Source organism: Haplochromis burtoni, unplaced genomic scaffold (assembly GCF_018398535.1).
Source record: "Haplochromis burtoni strain Fernald_Lab_line unplaced genomic scaffold, NCSU_Asbu1 Contig_318, whole genome shotgun sequence".
NCBI lineage: Eukaryota > Metazoa > Chordata > Actinopteri > Cichliformes > Cichlidae > Haplochromis > Haplochromis burtoni.
In genome coordinates, this window is record NW_024582679.1 from 616,903 (window position 1) to 641,033 (window position 24,131).

General features: G+C 38.6%; 2 protein-coding genes across 11 annotated transcripts in view; both read left to right on the forward strand.

Annotated features, from left to right (window-relative positions):
* LOC102313708 (ryanodine receptor 1) overlaps window positions 1-15,185 on the forward strand; it is a 56,417-nt gene extending 41,232 nt beyond the window's left edge. For 6 of the 10 annotated variants that reach the window (XM_042228312.1, XM_014339776.2, XM_042228314.1 and 3 more), the window contains 18 exons: window positions 903-908; window positions 3,036-3,117; window positions 3,213-4,534; window positions 4,641-4,723; window positions 4,955-5,114; window positions 5,208-5,294; window positions 5,409-5,681; window positions 10,812-10,942; window positions 11,051-11,093; window positions 11,174-11,307; window positions 11,392-11,452; window positions 11,535-11,681; window positions 11,763-11,897; window positions 11,980-12,136; window positions 12,346-12,410; window positions 12,483-12,583; window positions 14,261-14,312; window positions 14,410-15,185. In XM_042228312.1, coding sequence (XP_042084246.1) covers window positions 903-908; window positions 3,036-3,117; window positions 3,213-4,534; window positions 4,641-4,723; window positions 4,955-5,114; window positions 5,208-5,294; window positions 5,409-5,681; window positions 10,812-10,942; window positions 11,051-11,093; window positions 11,174-11,307; window positions 11,392-11,452; window positions 11,535-11,681; window positions 11,763-11,897; window positions 11,980-12,136; window positions 12,346-12,410; window positions 12,483-12,583; window positions 14,261-14,312; window positions 14,410-14,505 — 3,135 coding nt within the window. In that variant the 3' untranslated portion in view covers window positions 14,506-15,185. The remainder of the gene's footprint in view (window positions 1-902; window positions 909-3,035; window positions 3,118-3,212; window positions 4,535-4,640; window positions 4,724-4,954; window positions 5,115-5,207; window positions 5,295-5,408; window positions 5,682-10,811; window positions 10,943-11,050; window positions 11,094-11,173; window positions 11,308-11,391; window positions 11,453-11,534; window positions 11,682-11,762; window positions 11,898-11,979; window positions 12,137-12,345; window positions 12,411-12,482; window positions 12,584-14,260; window positions 14,313-14,409) is intronic. The other 4 variants (XM_042228311.1, XM_042228315.1, XM_042228318.1 and 1 more) reach the window with 1 other exon arrangement.
* Window positions 15,186-15,299: 114 nt separating this feature from the next.
* Window positions 15,300-20,162, forward strand: LOC102313403. The gene is made up of 5 exons (XM_005941385.3): window positions 15,300-16,238; window positions 17,009-17,267; window positions 17,502-17,535; window positions 18,747-18,921; window positions 19,012-20,162. Exons 1-5 carry the CDS (start codon window positions 16,124-16,126, stop codon window positions 19,353-19,355), a joined length of 927 nt encoding a protein of 308 aa, XP_005941447.1. The 5' UTR covers window positions 15,300-16,123; the 3' UTR covers window positions 19,356-20,162.
* Window positions 20,163-24,131: the final 3,969 nt, after the last annotated feature.

Consider the following 24,131-nt stretch of genomic DNA (forward strand, 5'->3'; position numbering starts at 1 on the left):
CATTAAAAGTTTTAGAGAATCCAAAGACATCTCTGTACACTAGAGACAAAGCTGAAAACCAGTCGTGTGGTGAAGATCTTTGGGTCCTTAAGCAGCTCTGCATTTAAAAATGTATCGGGTTATGTCATGTATTAGTGCTTCAGTGCTTAGGAGCAATGGAGTACAGGCAGGCCTCTGGTCCAAACCTGTGTGGTTTATGAAGGAGGCTGAAAACTGTTGAGTATCAAAAATCTCACACCAAACAAAAATTCTTATCTATACTTGACCACATAAATAGCAAACTATTGTTTATTGCCAGAGGTATGTTTAGCACCAGGAGTTTTAAATGAAATTTTATATAATAATGAGCATGATTTTTTTTCTGTGTTGCTTTGAATTATTATAACTATACACAGTGTTAAAGCGTTTTCTGATTGGATGATTTTTAAAATCCACAAAGCTATTTGTGATGCTAGTGCTATAAACAAAAGGTCAAAAATATTTACATATGTAGACATTTCCATTCTGTTTAGTTCATTAATCCTCTGCAGATAACTGAGGCTAATAACATTTATCATTGATAGCTTTTGCATGCATAATCTTTTTAAACATGTGGCCAGATTAAGAGATGATCCATGCTTGATCTGTAAGTTCCCAGCTCAGCATATTTTAACAGATATTACGCACCTAAAACAAATTACCTTACCATGTGCTTTTGCTCTTCAGCTGATAGTCTCACAGTCAGCTTCTCTGTTTTACATTTATCATTGTGTTTCAAAGTCTACATCAAACGTGTGCATTGTTTTGCTGTCAAATGAAAGAAAGCACACACGCAAAATGTAAAAAAACATATGTGAGTGTATTTTGTTTAACACCTGAATAATTTATTATTATTGAAATTGTCTTCCACATGGTCAATGCAGGGTAAAGTATGTATCTACTTTTTTATTTATTAATGCAGTATTGTGTTTACTAGTTTTTCATTTATTCAGTGTTGGTTTCTCTTATCAGGCTGTTTTATATCCACCTGCTTTAAACAGAACTCAGTAAGAGTCAGTATTTACTCAATGCTGATTACAGTGTATTTCCAAACAAAACTGACATACTAGCACGTTGAGTCATTTAAGGAAATAGAAAAACAGTTTGATATATATATCAGATTTTATTTTATTTTTTTCAGTACACTATACAGTGAACTAAACCTTTCTGTAGCACATTAGGCCTCATGAACAGCAAACGGTATATTTTCAGACACTGCAATAGTCTTTTTGTTTTTAGTTTTTACCCTATAAAGCGATTTTCAGAATTATGTTAGCACCATGAGTTTTAAAGTAACGGCCTTATAATTAAAAAATAAACATAGTTTATACTTAGGCAGTTTGTGACAAAGAAGCAGGTGACTACAAAACTTCCTGAGGGAGGGCCTGACTTTTAACCTCAACTGTTGGAGTATACACTTTAATATGAAATTATTTTGTCTTTGTATATACACTTTAATGTGACATCTACTTCGTGTGCACACATTTAACAGAAATTACAATTTTTTAACTTTTTTTTTTCTTTTTTCATTTACAGTGTGTTGAGCTGTGGCTTGTGTGTTGCTTCGATTTAAAATAACTATATATCTATGAATTTTTTTGTAGTTTTTCCTCTGTGCACCACCGTAGTGCAGTTTACATCAAACTGGCTTTCAGCTTTAATTCACTGGGTTTTACAACAATTTGGATTTACCTCTTGACGAATTACACAGTCCCGACTTTTTTTAAAAGTGTGCATGTTAGTCCCCGTAGGGAAATAGTTCCTCTGCATTTAACCCATTCACCCAGTGAAGCAGTGGGCAGCCGCCAGTGCAGCGCCCGGGGAGCAGTGTGTAGGGACGGTACCTTGCTCAGGGGTACCTCAGGGTAGCTGTTCAGTGGAATCGAACCCCCGACCTTCCGATCACGGGGCCACCACTCTACCTACTGAGCTATCCCTGCCTCTGACTTTGTCTCAAAATGTACTGGATAATTACCTGACAAGCAGTTTTATGCCCAGGTGAGGTTTGGTCCTTCCCTATTCCATGACAAATGTAGGAGATATGATATCTGAAGTTGATTCAAAGTGATTTGAATCAAAGTAAAATCATCATTAGGGTAAAAAAAATAAACATATCAGAGAAATAACATAATCCTTTAGGACAAATCCAAATCAAATCTGGTACAAACCTACAAAGAAGGAATGCAGTGGCGAGCTCAGCAACACCAAAAGGCCTGAGAGACCACAAAAGACAACTGATGTGAATGATGATAGCATTTCCTTATTGATGAAGAAAAACAACTTTACAACATCTAACCCAATCAAGAACACTCACAGTCAGTGCATTACTCCTAAGCTCTGCAATCAAGAGATGCCTTATTGAATGTAAATACAGAGAGTTTACAAGTGTTACCACTAGTTACACTCAAGAACAGTGCAACAGAGTCATTGTCTGTAAATTATTTTAATCCAGGTATCATAATCAATCGTTAAATGTTAAATTATATTCCTTAGTTCTATTACTTTTGAGTATCTGAGTAGCTGTGTATAAAAATAGTAATTCTCTGGGGTGGTACACAGAGGCAAAACTACAAAAATGGTATCTTTGTCCAGTAAATTATGGACCTAACTCTACATTTACACACAAGCTTCTGCTTTAACTTCTAATGCTCACTGTCATAGAAATGTAATATTCACAAAGTGGTACATGAGATTTAAGCACTGTTTTATCACAAAAATGGGGAAAAAAATGTTCACATTATGGCATCTTTAAAAACCATTGTTACGTTTTGATAAATTCTCTCAGCATGACGATTTGGTTCATTAACATCCTCCTTTGTTATGAATGTGATTGTATACAACACACAGTATTTTGAATGTCCACTTCTTATCATAACAAGGTTTTGGGTTCCTGACACTTACAGTATAACTTGTGCTTTCAACTTTACCAAAGACTGTGTCTTTATGTAAACCTCTAATGTTTCAAGACAGTATTGTTGTCATTACTGTAAGGTCTTGTTCTTCTTTCATGGTCACAGGACTCCAGCCAGATTGGTCTGCTGAAGGAGCTTCTTGACCTACAGAAAGATATGGTTGTTATGTTGCTGTCTTTATTGGAGGGTAAAATAACTTTCTCATCACTTTTATGTCAGTTTTCATCTTTTTATCCTTTTCCAGTTTCAGGTTTTTTTTAATTCTGCTTTGTATTTATTCAGGAAATGTGGTAAATGGTACAATCGCTCGCCAGATGGTCGACATGTTGGTAGAGTCCTCCAGCAATGTGGAGATGATACTCAAGTTCTTTGACATGTTCCTCAAACTGAAAGATATCGTGGCTTCAGATGCTTTCCGTGATTATGTGACAGACCCTCGAGGGTTGATCTCAAAGAAGGACTTCCAGAAGGCGATGGACAGTCAAAAGCAGTACTCCCCCTCTGAGATTCAGTTTCTTTTGTCCTGCTCAGAAGCAGATGAAAATGACATGATCAATTATGAAGAGTTTGCCAGTCGCTTCCAGGAACCCGCCAAAGACATTGGCTTCAACATTGCCGTGCTGCTCACCAATCTGTCTGAGCACGTCCCTCATGACACCAGGCTACAGAACTTCCTGGGACAAGCAGAGAGTGTGCTGAACTACTTCCGTCCGTTCTTGGGGCGAATTGAAATAATGGGAGCCAGTAGAAAGATTGAACGCATCTACTTTGAAATCAGTGAGGTTAACCGCAGACAGTGGGAGATGCCTCAAGTAAGAGAGTCCAAACGGCAGTTCATCTTTGATGTCGTCAATGAGGGTGGCGAATCAGAGAAGATGGAGATGTTTGTCAACTTCTGTGAAGACACCATCTTTGAGATGAATATAGCCTCACAAATTTCAGAGCAGGAGGAAGAGGAAAAGGGGGAAGAAGAAGATGAAGGGGAAGAAGGAGGAGGTGAGGGTGGAGGGGGTGGGGAAGGAAATGGAGGAGGAGATGAGGATAATAATGGAAGGGAAGGTCCACATGAATCAACCTCTGCCTTTGTAGATTTTATAAACAGCATGTTAAGCTTCCTCGGCATTTTCACCTTCCGCAACCTTCGCAGACAGTATCGTAGAGTGAGAAAGATGACCTTCAAGGAGATTGTAGTGGCCTTGTCCACTTTTTTCTGGACCATACTGATGAGTATACTACACTTCATTTACAATGTATGCAAAGGTATCTTTATGATCATCTGGCAAACATTGTTTGGAGGTGGCTTGGTAGAGGGAGCCAAAAATATCACAGTCACTGAGATTTTAGCCAGCATGCCAGATCCCACCCAGGACGATGTGCATGGCGATGGACCAGGGGAGCCAAGGACAGGGGAGGAACAGGACACTGGAGGTGTAACAGATACTGGTGAGACTGGGAGTGGAGAGGAAGAAGAGGAGGATACCCAAGAAAAAGAGGGTGGGAGGATACCAGGAATGGATGCTCCAGGTGGACTTGGAGATATGGGTGTGGAGGCACCAGTTGAACCTCCAACTCCTGAAGGAACTCCCATAACAAAGAGAAAAATGGTAAGGAGTAGCTTGGTCTTCTCTATCAGTCGTTTGTGATTATACATCTACCAAAAATGTGGATAGAAAACATCAGGTCTTGTGCAGTAGATTCTTTTTTCTACAGGCACCAGAAGAGACTGATGCTAGTCAGAAACCACCTGAACCTCCTCCTGTAGAAGAACCTCCTACGGAGCCTGAAAAGGCTGAGTAAGACTCTTTAGTTGGTGTTGTGTCTATACTAATGTGCTTCAAGCATTTCCCTCTCCCTTCCATGGCTCTAAATCAGGTTATACCATTTTTATTAAAAGAGTTGGTTTTCATTGCATTGAAGCAACTTCCCGAGCTAAGAAAAAGATCATGGACGTTTTAGTGCACCATGATTTTTAAATTGATGGAATGAATTGATATGACATTAACTCAAGACTGTTTATTTTTTAGTGCTGAAACTGGAGAGAAAACAGAGAAAGAATGTGAGAGCAAAGAAGAAGTAGAACCAGAAAAACCAAAGAAATCAGCAGCCAAAAAAGAAAAGAAGCTGAAAAAGGATGGAGGTTTTCAAATGTGGACTGAGCTGGAAACCCAAAGGAATAAATTTATGGTAGTATTTGTGTCAAAAGTGATTTTGTTGTGCAATTTTAATGTCAGTATCAAGTGATTGATCAGTTGAAGAATATTTATCTGTCTTTTATAGAACTATCTTTCCAGAAACTTCTACAACCTGCGTTTTTTGGCTCTGTTCCTCGCATTTGCCCTGAACTTCATTCTTCTTTTCTATAAGGTAAAAAGAAATATCTTTAATTTAATCTATCCCTTTTTTGCCTGGAAACTGGGATGAGTCTGTTTAATGTGGCTACTGTCTGTTCTTTGATCATTTTACCCTGTCAACTCTTAGGTGTCGGACAGCCCGCCTGAGGGTGAAGAGATGGAAGGCTCTGGACTATCTGAGGGAAGTGGGCTGTTTGAAGGGTCTGCGTTGTTTGAAGGCTCAGGCGAAGAGCTTGAAGGATCCGGAATTAATGGTGGAGGAGATGAAGATGAGGAAGATGTTCCAATTTATTACTATTTAGAGGAGAGCACTGGATACATGCAGCCTACTTTGTCCTTTCTTGCGATCCTTCACACAGTCATTTCATTCATCTGTATCATTGGCTACAACTGCCTGAAGGTAGGCTGGACACACGTCGGTAGGCTGACGTCTTTTTTGAAGCCCAGGTTGCTCTGATAGTTGCCTTCCTCTCATCTGTATTTTTGGTTCAGGTGTTTCTCATCTTCCTCCTAACAGGAAGGTCAGGACAGCATTGGGTAGCCAATCCATAACACTATCAGAAAACCCTGGTACTTCTGGTACTATGAATAGGTGTTAGGTGTTGGAAATCAGTGTCTTCATAAAGCTTGTTAGCAGATGGAAACATGAATTACTCCAAAAATTTCTAGATGCCTAAATTGACTTTGGACTAGATGAAACACAGTGGACCAACCACCAAAAACACCAGCAAATATCATGGTACCCCAAATCATCATAGATGGCAGAAGCTACACTGGACTTCACACAATACTGGTTTCTGTGCCTCTGCATTCTTCCTACAGACTTTGGGATCCAATTTCCAAATGAAATACAACATTTATTTTCAGCTGAGACAATTCAAACAGTTTACAGTTTTTTCTGAATGCTTAAACCCTAACTGTGATTCCTGTAGCACAATCTCTAAAACTATTCAGACTTATAGCAAAACCACTCACTGAGTTTGCAAAACTAAAAGCACAAAAACTGCTTTGCACTCAGTTTGCAATTTTGTAACACACACTTTGCAAAACTGTAGGCACAATTCACTGCACAACACTCAATTACCAAATTTCCAACACACTCCTAGCAAAAGTATACACATGTATGGCTATCATTAACACTAATTTGCCAACTGTCTGGCACACTTTCACATGTGAAAACTTTTTTAGATAATTAGTTCACTTTGCAATCAGCCTAAGCACTATAATACAGGTAAGCTGTGTGTGCGGAGTACAATGGAGGGAGCAGAAAGAGTGAGAAGTAGAGGAGGCCGAGGAAGAGGACGTGGAGGTGAAGAAGTAGGATGAAGAGGACGACAAGGACAAGGAGGAGCAAGAGGAAGACGAGGAGGGGGGAGAGGAAGATGAGGAGGGGGGAGAGGAAGGGTAGGAAGAGTAAGAAATAGAATTGCTGATGACATCAGAGCTACAATAGTGGACCATGTAATCAACCGTGGAATGACCCTGAGGGTAGCTGGCCAACGGGTCCAGCCTAACTCGAGCCGCTACACTGTAGCAAGTACCATAAGGACATCTTGAAATGAGAATCGGTTAGTACAGTCACTTCGCACAAAGATTTGTAGCACTGCCATATGCCAATGAGAAACACACCAATACCATTGATGTAAAAATACTGAAATTGTTACTTTACAGAATTGCTAGATGACCAGATGCTGGGGGCAGAGGAAGCATGTTCACTGCAGACCAAGTAATGGTAAAATGGTAAATGGCCTGCATTTGTATAGCGCTTTTCTAGTCCCTAAGGACCCCAAAGCGCTTCACACTACATTCAGTCATACACCATTCACACACTGGGATGGCAAGCTACATTGTAGCCACAGCTGCCCTGGGGCGCACTGACAGAGGCGAGGCTGCCGGACACTGGCGCCACCGGGCCCTCTGACACCACCAGTAGGCAAACATGGGGTTAGTATCTTGCCCAAGGATATTTGGCATGCAGCCAGGAGGCAGCCTGGGATCGAACCCCTGACCTTCGATTAGTGGCTGACCTGCTCTGCCACCTGAGCTACAGCCACCCCAAGTAACCCATATAGTCATTATGGCGATTGCAAATAATCCTATACTTGGAAATAAACACTTGTGTTTGTTTTGATGTGTTTGAATAAACACCAGTACTTGAAGTTTGGATCCCTCTATGCTTATGGATCTATGACAGAAGTATGAGCTCAAACTGACATAGCCTACCTTGTGCACAGAGAAAGCAAAAGCCAGATGTGTTTTGTATTCATACCATCAGTGTGCAGTTGGCGCATTGTGTGCTTAGTAGATGATGGCTTGTGTGTACTGTTTGATACGGAAACACCATTTTTACGAAGGTGTGAAGATTACAGTTTTTTCTGATTGCTTAAGCACATTTTTTGTAACTATTGGCTAATTTTGCAAAACTCTTCACACAAATAAGAAAACCTGTCACCCAATAATCAAAACATTGTAGTTCTCTTGCAAAAGCAAACACAGCTAGATTAACTCTTCACACCTTCGTAAAAATGGTGTTTCCGTATCAAACAGTACACACAAGCCATCATCTACTAAGCACACAATGCGCCAACTGCACACTGATGGTATGAATACAAAACACATCTGGCTTTTGCTTTCTCTGTGCACAAGGTAGGCTATGTCAGTTTGAGCTCATACTTCTGTCATAGATCCATAAGCATAGAGGGATCCAAACTTCAAGTACTGGTGTTTATTCAAACACATCAAAACAAACACAAGTGTTTATTTCCAAGTATAGGATTATTTGCAATCGCCATAATGACTATATGGGTTACTTGGTCTGCAGTGAACATGCTTCCTCTGCCCCCAGCATCTGGTCATCTAGCAATTCTGTAAAGTAACAATTTCAGTATTTTTACATCAATGGTATTGGTGTGTTTCTCATTGGCATATGGCAGTGCTACAAATCTTTGTGCGAAGTGACTGTACTAACCGATTCTCATTTCAAGATGTCCTTATGGTGCTTGCTACAGTGTAGCGGCTCGAGTTAGGCTGGACCCGTTGGCCAGCTACCCTCAGGGTCATTCCACGGTTGATTACATGGTCCACTATTGTAGCTCTGATGTCATCAGCAATTCTATTTCTTACTCTTCCTACCCTTCCTCTCCCCCCTCCTCATCTCCCCCTTACCCCCGTCTTCCTCTTGCTCCTCCTTGTCCTTGTCGTCCTCTTCATCCTACTTCTTCACCTCCACGTCCTCTTCCTCGGCCTCCTCTACTTCTCACTCTTTCTGCTCCCTCCATTGTACTCCGCACACACAGCTTACCTGTATTATAGTGCTTAGGCTGATTGCAAAGTGAACTAATTATCTAAAAAAGTTTTCACATGTGAAAGTGTGCCAGACAGTTGGCAAATTAGTGTTAATGATAGCCATACATGTGTATACTTTTGCTAGGAGTGTGTTGGAAATTTGGTAATTGAGTGTTGTGCAGTGAATTGTGCCTACAGTTTTGCAAAGTGTGTGTTACAAAATTGCAAACTGAGTGCAAAGCAGTTTTTGTGCTTTTAGTTTTGCAAACTCAGTGAGTGGTTTTGCTATAAGTCTGAATAGTTTTAGAGATTGTGCTACAGGAATCACAGTTAGGGTTTAAGCATTCAGAAAAAACTGTAATCTAGCTGTGTTTGCTTTTGCAAGAGAACTACAATGTTTTGATTATTGGGTGACAGGTTTTCTTATTTGTGTGAAGAGTTTTGCAAAATTAGCCAATAGTTACAAAAAATGTGCTTAAGCAATCAGAAAAAACTGTAAACATTTCTGACGATGTCTCTAGTTAATGAGTGGCTTGATATTAGGAAGGCGACAGTTATAGCTCATTACCAAGCCATCTGTGTGTGGTTGCTCTCGATGCATTGACAGCAGCCTCAGTTCATTATGAAGTTCTCCCAAGTTTTTGAGTGGACTTTTATTTAGAGCTCTCTCAAGGCTTCAGTGATTGCAGTTGCTTGTGCATTTCTTCCTAGCACATTATCAATAATAGGCTTTGATACAGTGCACTGCAAAATATCAGCCTTCTCAGCACTGACCTTATGCAGCTTAGCTTTCCTGTGGAGGGTGTTGATGTTTGTTATCTGCAGAACTGTCAGTAGTCTTCTCCATGGTTGTTGTTGCATTTACTTAGCTAGTCTAGGAGGAGGCAGTAGTTTGAATAGTATTTAATTAAACATTATAATATGCAAAATTACATATAAGAATTTGAAATACTGGATCTCATGGTCTAAGGTCCATAATAATCAACGCTAATGCTAAGCTAGCCAAGAACCCAGAGTGATGATAAAGCTGTGTTTGCTGACCCCAGCCCAGTAACTAGACCCTGAACTTCAACAGGTAACAAACAGATGAGTAGTCAGGCTGATGCCTCCATTACTACCTGTTCATGTTCTTACAGCAGAAATACTGTGGCGATGGCTTTAAAGTGTCTTTGCTGCTGGTTTTCAACGTTGCTTTGTGCTGTCAGCTTTGTGTTCATACCTAAATAATGAGATCATGTATGTGTCCTGTTAAAATCTCCCAATTCTTTTAATCTTTGGGCTGAAGGAAGGACAAGACTCGGTGTATAAATACTCAATCAACAATCATTTATTTCCATACAATTCAACACTTAAGAGCATAAGAACGTCCGGACGGGAGAGATGCTTGCAGAGGGTCACAGCATGTCTCAAACTGGTGGAGGGTTACTCAAGCTCTTATAGCCTTTAGTGGCCCCCACCTAGTTGTAAAAGCCTAAACATTCACATTCTTTCTCTGTTACGGCGCCTAAGTTATGACCTCGGCTCCCTGTCTTTCTGCTCTCTGTAAAGGTGGGGGTATGGAATGTGGTCTGTTTCTTCTATTATCGGCACAAGGTCCTCTGCACACAACATTCTCTTCATGATTCAGCAGTATGAAATGTCAAGAAACAGTGTAACACATTCACAGCAGATCAAGGGTACAGGGTAATGCGCACCTGTCTAACAAATCCAAAAATGGTCACATTCTTTTAACCCAAAAATATAATGGAAACTAAGCTACATACACAGCCCCCAATCTAGACTAAAGGATATTGTATGACCTACAGCAGTTAACATAATTCAACTACTTTAACTACAGATATAAGATAACATATGATAACAGAATAATCTCACAGTCCTCATTAGGATTGGGATTTGTGTTGGTGTATGGGGCTGCATGTTGTTAGGTCTGCTGTTAAGTAGTAATTATGATCCAGCACATTTCAGGTCAGAGAAAGCAAAGTAATATAAAGAGTAGTATAATAAATCATTTTAACTTGGCAGTAATTAATTATACTGCTTAGCAATTGTGGTGACTCTCAAAGCAAAGTCAGAGAGAATCGAATGAGAATCAGAAAGTCGATAATGGAAAAAAAAATGGAATGGAATTGCTAAATTTTTATCAATTCCCATCTCTATTTATTCATAAATATTGACAGATTTTGATAAATTGTATTGAATCATCCGCATACCTCAGTGAAACAGCACTTGCTATTGTTTCTGCCAGATTCCCCTGGTTATTTTTAAAAGAGAGAAAGAACTTGCGAGAAAGCTGGAATTTGATGGCCTCTACATCACTGAGCAACCTGAGGATGATGACATCAAGGGCCAGTGGGACAGATTAGTCCTGAATACACCGTACGTAGATACAGAAAACAGCTTTTAATAGTGAGAAGCAGGCTCACAAGAAAATTCTGAAAAGCTTTTTTCTTTATGTAATTGACAAATGATCCTATTTTCCTGCAGCTCTTTCCCAAACAACTACTGGGATAAATTTGTCAAGCGAAAGGTGAGCTAAGATTGACTCAAGTGGTCTTAACTTTGAGCTCAGTACAGCATGTTCACATGTAATGGCATGTCCATGTCCAGGTTCTGGATAAATACGGAGACATTTATGGAAGAGAAAGAATTGCTGAGCTCCTGGGGGTTGATTTAGCTTCCCTGGATGTGAGTCAACAACATGAGAAGAAACAGGAAGAACCAGATAACTCTGTGTTTGCATGGTACCGTATACAGTCAGATGCACATTTGGCATGATTTCTGAAAACTAAAACAAGCACATTAAAGAGAATGTTGTCTCTTTTAAGGGTGACTTCTATTGACATCAAGTACCAGATCTGGAAATTTGGTGTGGTGTTCACAGATGGTGTAAGCAAACCTATATACTATATCATACTATACTATTTCTGCACTACATTGTACTAAATTATACTTACACATCTCTTTGTAGACTTTTCTTTATCTCTGTTGGTACTTGGTGATGTCTTTGCTTGGGCATTACAACAACTTCTTCTTCGCCTGTCACTTGCTGGATATTGCGATGGGTGTCAAGACTCTTCGCACTATCCTGTCCTCAGTCACACACAATGGCAAACAGGCAAGAGCAGGAAATACTCACTTGCACTAATGTTGTTTAAGCTTCACTTTGCTCACTCTTCTTTCTTCTTCTCCCTGCTAGCTCATGATGACAGTGGGCTTGCTGGCCGTGGTGGTGTATCTTTACACCGTAGTTGCCTTCAATTTCTTCCGCAAGTTTTACAACAAGAGTGAAGATGAAGACGAACCAGATATGAAATGTGACGATATGATGACTGTACGTGATTGTGGATGATAAACAAACTTTGTACTTCCTCTCTCAACTTTGCCACTCCCCACATTTTTTTTTTACTTTACAGTGTTATCTGTTCCACATGTATGTGGGTGTCCGAGCAGGCGGAGGCATTGGAGATGAGATTGAAGACCCAGCTGGAGATGAATACGAGCTTTATCGAGTGGTCTTTGATATTACTTTCTTTTTCTTCGTCATTGTTATCCTGCTGGCCATCATTCAGGGTATAGAAAATCCTCTCCTGGGAGACATTTATCAAATCCTTCATTACTCATCAAATGTTATAATTGTATAATTGGTTTGAACTAAAAGTAAAGAAACACAATGGGACAGTGTGAGGAACATCTGGATTACTGTTGGCACAGAAAAGTGATTTTAGGACATGTTCAGATTTTATATACATGTGTGATGATTGTGTTATTGTGTACTGCAGGTCTGATCATTGACGCCTTTGGAGAACTCAGAGACCAACAAGAGCAAGTCAAGGAAGACATGGAGGTACAGTCGTGTTCAGTGTTTATATTTTTCACACATTTATCATGCCACATTGACCACTGTTTTTTTGTGCAGACGAAATGCTTCATATGTGGCATTGGAAGTGACTACTTTGATACAACGCCGCATGGCTTTGAGACTCACACTTTTGATGAACACAACCTGGCCAATTACATGTGAGTGCCCCTCTTCTGTCTTACCTTGTATACAGTTAGGTCCATATATACTTGGACACTGACAAAAGTTGTGTTTTTTTTACCTATTTCCTAAAACATATTTGAGTTATATTATGGGTGTGGGCATAATGTGTAGACTATCTGCTTTCACTAGAGAGTATCAACATTTAAATTGAGTGAAGGGTTTCGGAGTTTCATCTGTTTAGCATGTGCTACTCTCTTTTTAAAGGGAGGGTGTCAAAAAAGTAATTGGACAATTGACTCAAAGGCAGAGGTGGGCAATTCTTTCGTTATGTCAATATCAATCAAGCAGATAAAAGGGCTGGAGTTGATTTGCGGTGTGGTGTTTGCATTAGGAAGATTTTGCTTTGAACAGACAACATGTGGTCAAAGGAGCTCTCCATTCACGTGAAACAAGCCATTCTTCAGCTGCAAAAACAGAAAAACCCATCTGAGAAATGACTACAATATTAGGAGTGACAAAATCTACAGTTTGGTACTCCTGAGACAGAAAGAAAGAAAGAAATCACTGGTGAAGTCAGCAATGCAAACAACCTGGACGTCCAAGTAAGACAACTGTTGTGGATTATTGCAGAATCATTTCAATGTTAAAAAGAAACTCTTTCACTCCTTCCCAGGACATAGGCGTATCAATATCCAAGTCTACCATAAAGAGAAGACTGCATCAAAGCAAATAAAGAAAGTTCACTGCAAGGTGCAAGCCACTCATAAGCCTTAAGACGGCTAGATTTGACTTTGCTAAAAATATCTAAAAAAGGAAGCACAGCTCTGGAAAAACATTATTTGGACAAATGAAACCTTTACCAGAATGATGACAAGAAAAAAGTATAGAGAAGTTGTGGAACAGCTCATGATCCAAAGCATATCACATCATCTAAAACACGGCTAAGGCAGTGTGGGCATGCATGGCTCCCAGTGGCCCTGGGATGATGTGACACAGGACAGGACAGAAGCAGCCGAATGAATTCGGAGGTGTTCAGAGACATACTGTTTATGTAAATCCAGCTAAATGCAGTCAAATGGATAGGGCAGCGTTTCATAATACAGATGGACAATGACCCAAAACATATAGACAATGCAACCAAGCAGTTTATTAAAGCAAAGAAGTAAAATATACTTGAATTACCAAGTCCGTTGCCTGATCTTAACCCAGTTGAGCATGCATTTCACTTGTTGAAGACTAAACTTTGGACAGAAAGGTCCACAAACAAACAGCAACTGAAAGCTGCTGCAGTAAAGGCCTGACAGAGCATTAAAAAGGAGGAAACCCAGCATCTGATGAGATCTATGAGTTCAAGACTTCAGGCTGTCATTGCCAGCAAAGGGTTTCCAACCAAGTATTAGAAATCAACATTTTATTCTCAGTTATTTAATTTGTCCAATTACTTTTGAGGCCCTGAAATGAAGGGATTGTGCTAAAAATGCTTTGGTTTCTCACATGTTTATGCAATCTTTTTGTTCAAGCCACTGAATTAAAGCTGAAAGTCTGCACTTCAACTACATCTGAGTTGTTTCATTTAAAAGTCATTGTGATATTGTACAGAAGCAAAATTAGGAAAAAAGTTGTCTATGTCCAAATATTTATGGGCTTAACTGTAGTATATCTGTACATGGATGCACAAATAAGAAAATATTCACAGGATCTTTTTTTTTCAGGTTCTTTTTAATGTACCTCATCAACAAAGATGACACCGAGCACACTGGGCCGGTCAGTCTGAAGGTTTTTATTACAGTTTTTCTTTAGTTAGTGTGCTCCATTCAAGGCCTCACATTACCTCTTGTGTTCTTATATCGTGTCTTTTCAGGAGTCATATGTGTGGAAGATGTACCAGGAGCGCTGTTGGGACTTCTTCCCAGCTGGAGACTGTTTCAGAAAACAGTTTGAGGATCAGCTCTCTTAAAATATTTCCTTCAAATATTTTACAAATGAGGTTGTCATGTCATATCACAGCAAACTGGAATTGTCTAGAAAAATCAAGAAAATCCTTTTTGTGAACTATTAAGATGACTATTAATAAAAACTTTAATAATTTCTATGGATAATTAGGAATAAGAAGGGATAAGAATTTGCCCTAGAAGGGAAATTCATGCCAGTCTTTTTGTAAAGTTTAGTCATTTAGCTACTTATTTGTAAAGCATTGCCTCTGACACAAATTTAGAGAATTTATGGATTTTGCTCATTAGTTTTCTAATGTCACTCACAGTTAACCTGTTTCAAAGAAAGCAGCTTACCAGTTAATGTGCAGTAACTCAAGCAGACTACCACACATATCACACATGCATATTAATTGTACTTACATACTATTCAGTCTCAATTATATGCTTTGGTGGTTGTGGCATCATTGGAACTTTAGCATATTTATTTGTTAGAACAGCTGATTTTTTCCAGTTTTAATTTCTTCACATACTACAGTATTTATGTTGAATTTTATTTACTGTTTTTTCCTAAATTAATTTAAAAGTCTGGGATAGTGAAAACATTAGAGTACATTACATTAGGGTAAGCTTGACTGTAATATCACTATTAGTTGATCTTGGACTTGGCATTAAACAGTATGTGTAATAAAGACGAGTTTGATCAGCAGTGGCTCTAGTAGCCTTTGTTTTTGTATTTAACACAATTAATAAACACACACAAAAATGCAGCAAGCGAAAGCTGCAATTCAAAAAGAATGAAAAAGACGGAAAAATTAAAACCAGGTTAATGTTCACTTCAACCATTTTTAAGCTTTTAAAGTTTTTTATCAAGCACTTCACCATTTATTAGACAGTAATCCTCTTTAGCCTGAAATGATAAATGCATTTATTCGCTGTCACTGAATCCCCAAGTGTGCATCCCACCATTTAACCTTTACTCTAACTATTTTTCAATGGATGCATTTTACTAGATTATATAATAAAAGTCGATTAAAGGATAACATTTAGATTATTTGTTGGCAACTTTGCAAAGTCATTGCAAGTTAGTTTGCATTTCAGCTACTAAAACCAGCTATTTAAAACCCTGGTAGGTTCCAATAAACCTACAATTTTTTTAAATGTGGACTTACTTTTTTTTAAGTAAATGTAAGTGCAAAAAAACTATTGTCTGATTAGACACGGGTTGATAAATATTCACAGTTTAAGATGACAATGCACTAAATTGTCCCCAAAACCCCCCAAAATGTTATTGTTTTTATTTTCATGACAGCAACAAAACCTCTGGAAGATTAATTATATTGTTGGCTTACTATTCATGGTGTGTATTTAATAAAAGAAATGGATGTCTGGTGATGGTTTGATGATTTAAAATGACTTTCAGTTGTAATATCCATTTGGTGTATGTAAAAGCAAATGGGTATTAAAAACAAACATTCAAAAACAATCGAATCATCCTGATTTACACAGTATCTCTGCACGCACTACAGCACTCTTTCTCTCATCACAACCCATTTTCATACCATGCTGCTGAACTTTGACTCTGTGGAGCATCCCAGCTGACTGGGGATTAAAGCTGAGCATTAAAAACTCACATTGAGCCTCATGTGCTTTTTGGCCATTCTGTGTGCAAACATTTCTCTCTCAGCCCGCTGGAGTCACACATCGACTGTAAACATGAACATCTCGGGGATACATCAGGGGATGCTCAGGATGTATGGTGAGTCGGATCTTTACTTCAGGTGTGGATCTTTCTAGCGGTTGGTATGTGTTGCTTTTTGTAGGGCTTACGGTAATTTTCCAGTTTGTTGTGTACTTTCTGTCATGCTATTGCAAATGCAGATTTTGTTTATATATTTATGTATAATTTCCATCATTATCTCATGGCATGGAGATGGTGTTAAAAAAAGGATGATAAATAGGACAAGTTAGCAATGCTCTTGAGTACAATTTTAATAAGAGAAACCTATCAGTTTTCTCATCTTTGTATCCATTAGCAACCATATTATGAGTTTTTCTTCAAATAAGTACAGACGATTCTATATATACATTGTTTCACTCAAGATCCAAAGCTGTGACAAATGCTGATAGAAACATGACCTAAAGCTGTAGTTTGAAAAAAATGCTAAAAAGATGCTTAGACAGTTGGTATTTTAATACCCATATGTTGTTTACCATTTGCATATAGAACAAGTAAACACAAAGTGTGCGTGTGATTACACTATATGATGTGCACACGGTGGTCAACAGGATCTGATTCATGCTTGATCCCCCAACCATCTGACTGCCTTTAATCTGCTGGGATGATGGAATGACACAGTGTTCATTCTTTAATCCACGTGTACAATGTTCCCTCTGCTATCTTGATCACTCTCAGTATCCTCTGGGGGTTTTGTGGTTCTGATTGGAATTGTTTATCACATTGTCATTTTGTCAACAAGCATTTTCTACACAATGACTGTTGACTTTTTCTCTGCATTTCTGGTTCAGGTGGATTTATTTTCAAACAGTGGAAGAAAAGATTTCTCCTTATAACTGCTGAAGGCAGTCTCCTAGTGTGCCATGATGCATCATCCCCTCCCAGCCAGCTGGTACTCTTGCAAAACAGTTGTGAGGCGATTGTGGAAGGCAAGGAGATCTTGGACCTACCTAAATTACCCTCTGGCGGGGGCAGAGATTGCTGCTTTGCTCTGATCCTGCCCCAGAATAAGTATCTGCTGCTGCTGGCGGAAACCTCTGCAGAGTGCAGGTGTTGTGGGGCTTTCTCTGCTAACTCTTGGGCCTTGTTTTAGATTAATGCTGCACACATTTAAGTTTCATATAACAAAGTTTGAGTGGTTTGGGGAATATGCCTTTTTGACTATTTTGAAACATATATGTCAGGTGAAAGACACATTAGCTACACATTCCAAAATTTCCAGGTATTCCATTGTTGTACATGAATTTGCATAAAGGTAATAACAATCGCTTTTTTCACTTTCAGCCAGTGGGTGAACGTGCTGAAAAAAGTGAAAAAGGTAAGTTAATAACATATTTATATTATTTATAATTATGTGTAATAATTATTTACAATAATGTTTACTATGTTCACCATCTATGTTTACCATCATTATTAATAATTGTAATTTGTTATCAAGCAAAATAGATGAACTTGATCACATTAATGAAAGAAAAATGATGTGATGCCCCATGTCAAAGAACATGGGGCATCACATCATGCTTTGTATGGCAGATTGGTCAGAGTAGCCATGGTGACCCCATCTACTTTGGTGCATACCACCTATCAAACCTTCTTGCAGACTATTTACACTCCTGGATGCTGCAGGATTTCCTTAGCCACACTGAAAAAAAATGATGAGAAACTTGAAAAAGAGTTCAATGTGCTGACTTGTCCTTAGAATCCCCCAAATCGGGATTCCTGAAGTCAAGTATGTATCTGCAAGTGCTGAAAAAACTAGAGCTTAGAGATACGTACTGAAAGCGCCTGCTAGGGCACCTGTGCAGGCAGTCCATGTCACAACGGTCAAAGCTTTTAAAATCAAAAGGGAGACCTACACAATAGACAGGTAGTTTAAATGTTTCTGCCTGGTGTATGTCATTGCTATTCATTAAATGTATGTATCAAAGAGATGTTTCACATAAAACAATGAATGTAGACCACGGGTGGGCAATCTCAGTCCACGAGGGCTGGTGTCCCTGCAGGTTTTAGATGTGTCCTCGAACCAACACAGCTGATTTAAATGGCTAAATTAGCTCCTCAACATGTCCTGAAGTTCTCCAGAGGCCTGGTAACGAACTAATCATGTGATTCAGGTGTGTTGACCCAAGGTGAGCTCTAAAACCTGCAGGGACACCGGCCCTCGTGGACTGAGATTGCCCACCCCTGATGTAGACCTTGTAGTGGTGTTAGAAAGAAGGCTGTGAATCACCAGAGTCAGTGGGGCGAAAAAGAAAAAGTGTGAATATATTTTCAGAAAAATCACTATTAGCATGCAAAATCATATTTTCTGTACACACACAGACTATACACTACACTATGGACTCTTTGGAAATTAGATTGATTTATTTACATAAAGAATGTGCTCTGCGCTTTCAGATAATCTTTTAATCCTTAGATTTTTTTTTAGTGTTTTAATCAGTCGATTAATTCATTTCTTTGAATTCCTGGCAGACATTGTGTTGGGAACATTATTTTTCTTTAACAGCATCTCCATTTTCTTTTCCACAGAGTCTCTCATCACCTCTCAGTCCTTGCAAGCGACATCAGATGCCACAACCACGTATTACTCTCCGAGATCTTGTGCCTGAACAAATCCTGGATAAAGATCCACCAACTCCACCTGTCAGCGACACAGAGTCATCCTCCCCTGGGCCAATGACTGGCGCTTCCCCGAAGGAGAAAGGTGAGCACTGGTGTTTCTTCTATTTTCATGTAAAAAATATTGCATAGATAGTTTATTAAAACATGTTTTTCAAACTGTTCATTTCAACAGGCAGGAATTCTTCCCGTACTAAGTATCATAAAGGAGGTGCATATTCAGCAGGCTGTTTGCGTCACGGCACTATCAATAATGCCCAAGCAATGAAGGCAGTTTATCTGCTGATGGGAGGGGCTGCTGCTTCCTCTGCCATGGGTTATTTAGGCACATGCTCATCTTCTAATCTGGAAGCCAAAGCCCCGGATCTGCCACTCTGCACAGATTTCTCCAGCATGGGACCAGCAGGAGGGTACCACACTGGCACTCCTGCACTCGACTCCGCCCACTTTAACAGCTTTGACTTTGAAGTGGCAGACTCTGATTTTGACGCTTTTGATTGTGGTGGATTTACTTTCTAATAATCTGCTTGTTGGAGACTGTGGATACGGATATATTTAATGGTACTGAACAAGTTGTTCCCACATATTTTGTCAAAATGACAAAACCATGTGAGGATATTTTATTAAGGGATCAATAAAATAACCCTGAATGTCAGTCAGTAAACCTGCAATAATAGCATTGTTGCTCATGGGTGTAGTGGCAGTGAGTGTGAATTCAACACTGACACAAATGTGATGTGCATTTAGGCAATAATACTGAGGTTCATCATTTTATTGTTGTGTTATTTTGTCACTATCATTTATCATAAAAAACATCAATTACAGCAACTTTAATAACACATGTGACTCCATCCTGTGGAAGAATATTATTTGCTGTTTTGGTTTAAATGTTCCTCTGTGTTTAATGGAGGCTCTGGATATTATGGGCACTAATTGAAGACTGATAGCATGATACACTTAAGTACCATTTGTGCGTAGTGTTGAAAGAGTCTTAAAAATTATGTAATAACCCAGATTGGATTCAAATCCATCTGTAATAGATACATTGACCAAGGACAAACTACTAGAGCTCCTTTTAATCTTTTTTCAGGTACTGTGTTCCTTTCGAACATTCAGCTGTTAATTGTCCTTGGATTTATGTTACATTCAAAGTAATTCTGTCTGAGTTCATTTCCTTTAAATGAATAAAAGCTTTGTGTGGAAATGTGTTCTACTTGTTCTCTTTGTGCAGTTAGTTACTAACCACCTAAACTGAATTTCTTGCAAATACTTTTAATAAAGAATATCCATTTTGCATTCAACTGAAACCAACAAACTCAATAAAAGCCAAATTAAATTGAAATTAAAACAAAAAAAGGAGCAGGGAATGAAAAAAGACAATAAACCTCCCCCTGACTGGCAGTTTGGTAATACCTGAACTAAATGTCAGAGGACACCTGATGGTGTGACACATCAGGCAGGAGTGAGGTCCCTGCTCACAACGTGCTTGTTATAAGTTATAACTAGAATAATTTAACCATTCTACGTATGCAATACATAAAGTATATACAGATTCTTCAGTAATTTGTGTTGAAAGCTAAATAACACATATTAATTCTTTTTTGTTAATACTGTTAATACTTTTTATCATTACATAGTTACTAAAGTAACACAGGCACTAAAAGTACATTTTTGTCCATTATTTTCTTTTTTAGTTTAAAACGCTTTTAATAAGAAGCATTAGTTAACAAAACTAGACTTCTTCCTAGTGTAGCTTTGCAGTGATGTGACCATTTTTGAGGTAGCTTGCAAAGCTATGCTTCTTGAGAAAAGTAGCTTTAACGCTGTTTGGTAACTACTGTAATGCATGGGTCACATCATCACTCTTTGAATTTTCTCTTGTTCTCTTATTTAAATTAAATACAACAGACTGTTTTTTTTTTTCATTGTAGCTGCTCACCAATCAAGTCACTTATGAAGTGAAATCAAATTCCTTCTATTTGTGTAAATGCATGCAGTCTTAATCACCTTCCTGGCACAGCAGCAGCTTAAGACAGTCATAAAAGCCTGTGTGTGACTTCACTGATACCCTTATAGGCCCATATAGAGCCAAGGTTCAAGAGAGCTTGTAATTAACACTGTTCTTAATATTCTCTCTTTGTTCATGCACTAAGTTGGGTTTTTTTAAAGTTCAAAAAAAGTAACTAAACATCATCAGTACATCTGTCCTACTTGCAGTGGAGTGAAATCTGTGAGTATTCTCCACACAAGGTCAGTCAGGTTTTCAGCATGTGCTTGGAGTCTGACAAACTTTCCACTTGTCTCTGCTCCTGTTTGTGATATGAGCCCAGGCCACAGCCAGGGTGAGAAGAGTGTCCAGTTTAAGAACAATATCATGCCTCTGTTTTTTTAAGGGTTATTTTTTCGTAGTGGAAATTACTATGTGCTTACAGTATAAAAGTATGAAAGTGAGTGTTAAGTCTTAAAATAGTGTTAAGTCTGAGACCATGGTTCACTGTTGGAAAATGGTGGACTGCTTCCTCTGGGTTGTGAGTGAGTTGCTGCCTTCTGAGAGGCCTTTGGACAGGTCGACCAGTGAGTCACTGAAAACTGTCACAGAAAGGATGCTGAGCAGGAGGCAAGGCTTTTGATTTAGCAGTCAATCTACCTTCCAAACATCCACTTTACTAATTAGGTCTGGAGGGATTCTTTAAACACTTTACTTGGCTTTGGTGGTTGGACCCAGCCTCACAAATAGTCCATGGATCTGGCACATCCACAGCTCAGGATAGAGCTGCTTTTCCTTTGCTCAGAAAGAGTTTGACGAGATGGCTCAGGCGTCTGATTAGAATACCATCTGGGAGACTTTCTTTTGGAGGTTTTCCAGGCATGACCAGCTGGAGCTGTAGATTGCTTGAGGGATTACTATGTGCTCATGTTATGGAGCAACTGGAAAATCCTCCCCAGCAATGTTTCCAGCAAACTGAAATCTATTGCTGGGGAGAAACGAGAGACCCCTGGTGTGCCCACCTAGTCTCCTGCAACTGTGAGCGGACCTGGGAAGACTGGAAGAAGATAAAAAAAAAACGAATAAACAAACTATTAACTAATCTAGTCCCTCAAATATTTCAAAATAAAGGTACTTTCATTGTGAACCAATAAAAACTATTATTTACAGTTGCTGGTAGCAACCACAATCTTTTTTTTCTTTCTTTTTTAACAAAGTTAAAAAGTCACAGAAGAATCAAGATTCAGGTCTTTAAATTTTCTAAGCCAGCCATACAGTCATAAGTCAGCCAGGTTAGCTAGAAAATTAGCCTGCATTTAAAGACATCTAAGGTTTAGCTTACTAATTTAGCAGCACACGTGACCATGGTTTCTTGACGTCTACAAACAGAAATATCTTCAGAGAGAGGTTTGGGCACTTATAAACAGTATCAGTATCACAGCAGTCTGTGTAACTTAAGTACACAACAAAATAGACACTATAAATAACAATAAAATGTCTAAAACCACCACCAAAAACAAACATAGCAAAGAAAGCAAAGTTGGTTGCTAAAATCTCTAAAACAAGACAGAAAACGTGAAAATGATATCAATAAAATCATTTTCATGACAGCAAAAATAAAGGAATCATTTTAATGATCACCACTACCACTACCATCAAAACCAGTTAGAGGCCAGAAGGTTTTTTTTAAAAAAAAAAAGAAATTGTTGGAGCCTGAAAGCTAACAAGATGTGCAACTGTCTCTCCCCCCAGGCTGTTATACTAAGGACTCATTTAGCCCTTTTGACAAACTCTAGAAAAGAGTGAACGTGCACACACACACACATGCACACTCATTCATGAATGCTGAATGCTGTGTACATTTGTAAGTAAATATTGCCTTTTTAAGGTGTGTAATGTGTAAAGTGACAAAGAAGAGACGTCTTGTTTAATCTTAGGATTGTACTGCATGTGCGAATTTACATTGTGTAATCACATATGTATAATACCAGTAATATAAAGGTGATATAATATGAAGTAATATAATAACATAATATAAATGACATATACTGGCTGAACAAGCATTGGCAGAGGTCTTTTTCATTCACATCCTTTTGTCTGAACATACAATAACAAAATTATTTTTTTATTTTAGAGGCTTGGCATTCAAGTAGTGCTTAACAAATTTATTAGACCGCCTGTCACAAAAACAAGAAAACAAATCTTTTACAAATCTGTCAAAAACTTGTTTAAAACTAAAAAGTTAATTTGAAACATCATAATTGAAATTGCAGCAACAAAAAATAAATATATATTTTTAGCAATTACCAGTGCTGTGGTGGTCTTTTAAATTTGTTTAGCACTGTAAAGTATGACAGGAGTCTATCTTAAAAGAAATGTGTCAATAGTCATATGCAGCTTTGCTGACAAGGACAGTCTTCTTGGCAGCCAGTTAGAGCCTACAAAATACAAAGTCTTGTCCTACAGCATTCTGAGGAAGTATTCCAAGTACAATACCCCGCCCCTGTTTACTTATATCTGCCCTCATGATGGAAATGTAAATTTGTAACACGGCACCTCATGTGCAACAGTCCGTCCCCCGCCCTGTCTAAATATCTCAGCCCTCTTTACAAACTTGTAAAGAAAGAATAAACATGCGTGCATGCACATTTTCATATTCAATACCTTTAGGTAGGAGTCCTGTGTGTATTTTTTAGCTCAGTATTGTGTTTTTATGATGTGTAAAGTGACAAAAAAGAAATATATCTTTAAAACTAGTCACTATACTTCATATGCACGAAATTGTTGAACAGAACATACAAAGAAATAAAGATAAAAAATAAAGTAAAAACAAATATAGAATAATCATAAGAGTACAAAAGTGGCCCCTTGTAATCCAGGGCCTTGTTACAGAGGGCTTGCTGGTTGTTTGAAAGATTCAGGTTTGCTGGCTGTACTTTGCAGATCTGGAAACTATGTCCATCTTTCATGTTTGAGACTCCCCTTTTGTAAACTAGAGTCAGTTAAAAAACAAGATACTGTTCCATTATGCGTTGTAGGACATGATAAAAGAGAAAAGTTCTGTACAGTCACACACGAAGTGGGACAGATGGTAACAATATGTGCAGATTTGTTTGATTATAGGATGTGTAACATCATGCGCTCAATGCAATGACTGTGAAACGTTTTAACAGTCGCTGATTGAATGAGATTAAAATCAAAATTCCCACTTGTCCTGATTAACGCATGGTGATGTAGTGAATCCCCACCTTGACGTCAGCCGCAGCCAATAGGACTTCACGGTCATCGCAGAAGCCCTGCCCACTTTA

Bases quoted from the DNA above. Each gene is read 5' to 3' on its own strand.
- LOC102313403 (XM_005941385.3), top strand. From the start codon at position 16,124: ATGTGCTTTTTGGCCATTCTGTGTGCAAACATTTCTCTCTCAGCCCGC. The intron at 16,239-17,008 runs GTGAGTCGGATC...TTTCTGGTTCAG, and splicing joins GGGGATGCTCAGGATGTATG to GTGGATTTATTTTCAAACAG. The intron at 17,268-17,501 runs GTGTTGTGGGGC...TTTCACTTTCAG, and splicing joins GAAACCTCTGCAGAGTGCAG to CCAGTGGGTGAACGTGCTGA.